The following is a 6960-nucleotide window of genomic DNA, read 5'->3' on the forward strand; positions in this document are numbered from 1 at the left end:
TGAGTGATTTCAGGCACCAGCAGCACATTTCAATGCACCCTCTTGTAATGTGGTGACTTTCAGAGCTGCTTAGGGATTTCTTTTTTTTTTTTTCCTTCCCAGAAAATATTAGTTCCTGCAATGCTGAGGTCCTGCCTGTCTTTTTGCTGCTCAATTCTCCTTCTACCCAGCAATCTCTATTTCAAGAGCAACCTGAGCTACCGGCAGCCAGAGCTAGGGAAAAGGAGCGGTGACCAGGCAGGGGGAAGCACTGGCACTATACTTTCTTTCCTGACAATTTTTTCTCCAGTTTTCTGAGCTCCAGGCCAGCAACATAAGTTATCAAAATTTGTTCTAACATTATAAAAAGAACTGAGGGAGAATGTGAAAACAAGGCCAAGCAAAGGAGGGTCAAAAGGAAGGCTCTTCTCCCACAAAACCTTTCTTTACTGAGGACACTACTTTAATAACTACGATGTACTAAGACTATCTCAAGGCTTGCTCTCCTGCAAGCTAGCTTCAGGTACTAACTTCCTTAACAGTGGAATTCTTGTGGCTTAGAAAGACAAGCTTTCTGTCAGCCTGACAGCCAAAGAACAAGTTTTCCTGCATTTTAACCCCTACCTTGCTCTCCTTCTCAGCCCAGCAGCATTGCTGCATGGGCAGCATGCTAGACCAACTGCGTTCCTGGAGAAGATGAGCACACAAATAGAAGCAGGCCTCCAGGATTTCTCCTTTTGCTCCACCTACAGCAAAATTTGGCGGTCCTGTCCATCTCACCTGCTAAGCTGGAAAGACTACAAAAAGGCTGACATTTCTTCCCCTTACTTTAAAGGTCATGTCACAAAGGAAATGTTAGTTCTATTGTCACCTCTGTAGACAATGCGGATTCAATGCACAGAAACTGGTGGCTTAGACACAAGGGCCTCATCTGTGACTAAACAAGCCTGAAGGTGTGTAAGGAACCCCATCCTTTCTGGTCTGCTTTGAAAATGGCTTCAGTGATTTGGGTCAAAGGAGGAAAAAAAAACCTACCACCACATCTCTTTTCAGAGGCATCAGCTAGGCCTTTGCCTTTTCCTCTCTAGGGATTCATTGACTCTGTCTCTCCATCCAAGTACATCATAAGGACCACTGTATAGGTCAGACTGAAGGTTTACCTTGCCTCTTTCTCCCTCCAGCCAGAAGCCTGTTGGGATTTCTGTGGTTTACAGGAGTCAGAGAAAGCATATGAGAGATTGTGTATGGAACAATCCCTCCCCTGCCACACCCTCCTTACTCCTGATGATCAGCAAATCACTCCTGTATCCCACAAAGGTCATTCTCACCGGAGTACCTAGAGGCCATAGCAGCAAATACCAGTGTCCGTGGGACTTGCTAGAACTTGTACTCACAGCCATATTTTGAGCAGGTAAGGCCACCCCAGCCCCATCTGCAAGCACCTCAAAGTTCACCTCCCACAGGGGTTCTCAGCCAATTCAGTGCAGTGGGTTGCTGAGCCTGTTAGCAGAAGTCCCCGGAGTAATAGTTTGTGAATACTTCCTCCTACCTATCCCTCCCAACTGATTTTCATGACTAACATCAAAATCTGATACTTAGACTTCTCCGATATGAGGGTGTGCATAACTATATATGAAGTTTTAATACCACAGCGCATGGAGCCAGCTCATTTCTGAGCTAAAACAAATCTACCAATAAGATGGGATCAGGACAACCCATTTTGCATGGGCAGGGAAATGCCATCTCCTGCTCACTTGACCTCTGGCTGGAGCATTTGCTGCAGCCACAAGCAATCTGCCTACTCCAGTGCCTCTGAACCACCAGGTGGGTGGCCTTAGAGAACAACTGAGTCAGAGCTCGTTTCTGGCCACCAGCTGACAATCAAAGCCAATCTCAGCAAAATCTACATAGGATACAGTGGTCAACATTTGGCCTGTGATTTCCTGTGTTACACATAATTATATTACCCTTAATATAGAGGTAGGGCCACTGTATGTTTTTCACATCTCCCTACTTATATCATCACCAGCACCCAGCTGTGCTCTACAGAAGATTCCCAGTAACTTTCCTGAGGTCAGATATGTAGAATTAGTAGTATGAGGAGAAGGAACAAAGCCCTTTCATTATTTTTATAAATATAGCATTTATTTCAATTAAACCAGACATGTAATATTACTGAAACAGAATGTTGAGGGACTGCAAAGAGCTCAGAATAAAGGTTTAGTACTGCAGCACCCTCCAGATATGACCGAGGTGAAAGAAGTGACAAAATGAGCAAGCCTGCATAAGGATGATGTGGACACATTTACAGAATACAGGTGCAGCCATATTCCCCAGCCCTCCTGATTTCCCAGCACCAGGCATATGTACCAAGCAGGTTTCTACTACACACAGTAGGGAAGGCAAAAATCCTTTCTCAAATTACATGCTGTCCCCTTCCCACAGGCAATTACTTCAGCAGCTGAAGTCTGTGGTTAATTTGTGCAGGAAACTGCAGCATCTCACCCCGTTTCAGCAGGAGATTTGTGGCATTGCAGAAAGGCAGGAGCAGCTGCTGCTTTATTTTAAAGAGAGCATGCAGGACACTTCTCTGCAGGAAAGAAGTTATAGAACAGGGCAAGGAATAGTCACAACTTCTATAAATGACAAAGGTTTGGTTGCTCCAAACTGTAATCACAGCAGACCTTGTGATTTTTTCATTACCCTCATGAACTACCCAGTGAGAAACCTCCTTTTCAAAACCTTGTAAAATCCCATAAAATATATGTCGTGTTGTTCCAACCACTGTCTATGAAGTGTCCTGTACAGAATGCTGGCACTTCCATCCTCCAGAGCAGCCCATAACAGTTAAACCTGCAGGTCACTTTGGTCCCACTAAAACCCTGCAGAGCCATCCTTACAACATTTGGGACAGAGCTGAGACAGCCGCCTTCCAGCTTTTGAAATCGATATTTTAGAAGTATGCATGTAAGAGCGAGTGATAAAACACACACACCATTTACAGGAAGGAAAAGGCGAAAGAAGAAGCTGTTTTGCTTCTCTGAATGACTGCTATGCAGCTTTTTTCAGCTGCAAGAACTCACTTCTACAAAGCACCAAAGGTTATTTAATCACAGTCAATGCCATTAAATCAGGCCACATTAGGAAGAGAGGTAAGAGATGGCAATAGCCTGTGCTGGATACCTTTTGTAACTGCAGTAGTTTTAGCTCATCCAGCTTTATAACCTTACCCAGCACATACAGGCGTGCACACATGCAATACCTGCAGCAAAACCTGTGCCTTTCTGGTCAACGGTGGCCATCCTCAGGGTACAGCAGCACCTGGAAAGGTTGCAGAGACGCTGGAGAGCCAAACCCAGGTCCTCCGAGAAATTTACCCTCCATCTCCCTCTGGTGGCTCGGTGCAGCACTGTGACACCGAGCCCGAGGTTGGCAGAAGGCGGCAGGTTAACATCCAGCTCTCCAAACAGCAGCTCAAGCTCCAAGGCACTGGCTCCTGGCAGCAAACAGGGATTTAAGCGAATCATATGCAACTTAACTCAATTTTCAACATTACAGCCTCCCTAAGACTTCAAGAAATCATGAATTTCCAATGAAAATATATAAAATTAGATTTGTATTTGCCTTTAGGGATCACATCTCCCAGCACTTCTCCTTAAGCTTTAAGGTGAAAAATTTGACCCTTAAGTGATCACCCCATTTGTTTAGCTGGATGGAACTGTTCAGGTGAAATACCACATAAGATGCGAGAACTGGCAGACTAGTTTGACTGGGGCCGAGCATTTAATTATTACTTTCTGTTGTGGAAACAGCAATCAAAGTGGATGAAAGGTTCTCAGACTACTCTGGCAGAAACAATAATCCTGAATTCTCAAAGTTCAGGCAATCAAATCCCCAGATGCCACCTAACCTTCCAGAAGCACTCTTATTCCCTAGCACTAATCAGTTGATTAAATTTAGCTAGCTTCATGAAGACAAGCTTCTGTTTTTTGTTCCTGAAAATAAATAAATAAATAAATAAATGTAGAAGTAGAGAACTACAAAGCAAACTGTTGGTTAAACATATCTTGTGATACAGAGTTTTGGTGCCCTCAGTGAAGACACACAGTACTGATTCCAGTGATCCCTACCTGCAGGATAAGTGTCTACTGAACTGTGTCTTTCATGATGCAAAGAAAAGTGTGAAGCCCTACGATACAGGTGAGAAAGAATAAAAAAAATCCACCTATTCAAAAAGGGGACTAACTTCCCTGAAGGAAAGGGTCAGGACTTGGACCAAACCACAGACTGAACAGGAGCCCAGAGTGCAAACCAATTGTTATAATTTGTCTAGAAAAGGTCAATCTTATTCTAGGACTACAGGAGCAGTACACATTTGGTACTAGAAAAGAAGCATGCCACGGGTCTGTGCAAACATAAGTGATAAGGAGGACATGGAGAACATTCGCTATTTCTCACGATGCAAGAGCTAACGGGGAGGGAGGGAGCAGTGGTTAAATTGCCAGGCAAACACATCTGAGACAAGCTGTGGGAAATATGTTTTTTGTGTGGATAGCACGTAAATTGAGGAACTCAGTGTCACCAGATGCTTTGAAGATTAACCATAAAATTTGTCTAACTTCTTTTTCAACCAATTAGCCCATCAGGGCCTATTAAACATGATGATGCAGATGCAACCTCCAGTTCAGGAAGTTTTTAAACCACTGATTGCTGAATGCAGAGACAGACATATGGATTAAGTATAGTAGGATCCTTAACGTTTTCCCTATTCATTACTGAGTAGCATGAGACATCTTATAGTGCACTGAACTGTCCTGTATGACTTGCTTTTAGGGTATTTTTCTACCATTGCAGATTTCATCTCTACCTTAGCAGAGTTTTAATCTCTTCTAGGCCTCACACTTACCCAAAATGCAAGCTAGTTAAAGGAAAATGAGTAACATTGATGGTTTAGGAATTACAATCAACAACAAGAAATTAGAAAGAACATACTTGTTTTTCCTCACACAGGAAAGACTTGAGGAATATACGGCAAAATATCTTAAACACATAAAAAACTGAAATTAAAGAATATGGTTTAAGTTTTCTCCACCTGAAAATAAATGAAATTCTGAATTTATTATAAGCAAAATTTCAGTTAATCAGTGCAATAAAATTTCGTAACTGTAATGTTAGTTAAGCATTATTGTAGACAACTTCACTTAGACTGTGGAATCATCTTCATGTAGGATCCAGGAACAGATTTAGACAATTCATCAAAATTACTAGATATTCTATACGGGATGGCCTAGATATGCCTAATGCTGCCTTTGTACAAAGGAAGAACTGCATTTGTTTACTAAGTTTTTTCCTGCCTGCATGTCTAGGACACCCAAGGATTCAAGATGCCAAGAACAAAACTAGTGAAGACAAAAGAGTGGAAAGTGGGGACCAGGCAATACACAAGGGGAGTCAGAGTTTCCCCCAGAGGACAACCTCTGAGTATTTCTAATACCTCTCTGGGTATTTCTAAAGCCTTGCAAGAATATCCAAAACAAACATTATAGCCTATTTTAGAAAGGCTCAGTAGCAAAAGTGGAGAGAAAGCTACATCTGAAGATAAGTAGCTCTGAAAAAACGCAGAATGGAAGCAACCCTCTTTCCAGGGAAAGAGAGTTTCTTTTCTTTACGTCCCACATTCACTGTCACACCTCCACAATTCAAAACCCTGCAGCTTCCCCGTTTCATGCCCACCAGACAGGAAATAATGCCTTGCAGCCAGTCACAGCTATGCATAGCACCAGCTGGCCAGCCCACATCATGCTGCTTGGCAAAACAGAAACCAGGACACTGTCACAGCTGAGCTTTGCTGGTCTCATCCTCAGAAAGAGCACCAGTCTGTGTTCCTCTCTTCTACCTACTCAGGTCTTTCATTAGATTTATAGGTGCTTTACTATTGAGGCAGAAAGACCTCTGCCTAATTTGTCGTCACTGATGACTAGGAAATAACTGATTCAGGTGATGAGTGGTTCACCCACTGGTTTCAGTGGGCCATATCTTACCTTTAGCCTGCTGAATAGAAGATTAAGAGATGACTTGACAATAGTCTAGATACACCTGTGTTTCATAAGAGGGCCTTCTCTTACCACTGACACAAACATAATAAGCTCAAGTGGCCTCATACTGAAATCCTGACTAGAAACATAGCACACCTTTTTAACGTGGACCTTTACTAACCTTGTAATCTAGCTTTAAAGAGTTGCAGATTCTCCCCCACTGGCCATTCTTGAATCAAAGCTAAATGATTTTCTAGAAGACATCTCATACAGGCTTGTGTTACACAGTCAACAAGGCCTAACATGCTCATCTCAGTGCTTCTCGGGGCTCTTCCTTCCTCTGCCCCTTCAGCTTGACATTGCTGAGCTTCTGACTGATTACAGGGGTCACAGTACTTGTGGCTGGGCCTGCTTTTCACAGAGGCATCCCATTATATCTGTGACCTTATTAATGGTGCAGACTGTCACCAAAAGTAGCATAGCACCTGTCCTGTTGCAGGACATTTTGGGTCATTTCCCACTTACTCAAATACTTTGTTCTTCAAAGAGAAGTGCAACAGACTCACCCAGACATGCCTCATGTCCTCTAACAGCCTCCAGTTCCCCAGCATCATGAACAGCTTGTTTCTGGCACAGTTTTCTTCCCCAGGCTGGCAACTGTGGTGCTTATAGCTAACAATCTATTAACTATAATTAAACAGCAGGTGCTGCCTCAGGAATCAGCTGCTCTAATCTGTTGTAGCAAAATGGTGAAAACATCCTCCATTTGGGAGATTTGAGTCAGATGGCGCGCAGACCATGGGTTAGAGGACAACAGATGAAACTACAGAGTGATCTTCAGTAGATCCAGTAGTATAGCTGCATTAAGCTGCAGGCCTTGATCCAGTGTGCAGAATACAGAATTAAGTCTAAATAACTTCCAACAGCACTGGGCCAGACCAGTAGC

General features: G+C 43.1%; 1 protein-coding gene across 3 annotated transcripts in view; it reads right to left on the bottom strand.

Moving 5' to 3' along the window:
• The window catches only part of LRP5 (LDL receptor related protein 5), a 161716-nt gene extending 155042 nt beyond the window's left edge, over positions 1–6674 (bottom strand). The window contains exons 1-2 of one of the 3 annotated variants that reach the window (XM_080593163.1): positions 6581–6674; positions 3357–3475 (exon numbers count right to left, since the gene is read on the bottom strand). In XM_080593163.1, the coding sequence (XP_080449289.1) occupies positions 3357–3363 (7 nt within the window). In that variant the 5' untranslated portion in view covers positions 3364–3475; positions 6581–6674. Of the gene's footprint in view, positions 1–3241; positions 3476–6580 lie in introns of all 3 variants that reach the window. The other 2 variants (XM_080593166.1, XM_080593167.1) reach the window with 2 other exon arrangements.
• Positions 6675–6960: the final 286 nt, after the last annotated feature.

The sequence above is a fragment of the Anser brachyrhynchus genome (assembly GCF_964034855.1).
Source record: "Anser brachyrhynchus genome assembly, chromosome: 5".
Taxonomy (NCBI): domain Eukaryota; kingdom Metazoa; phylum Chordata; class Aves; order Anseriformes; family Anatidae; genus Anser; species Anser brachyrhynchus.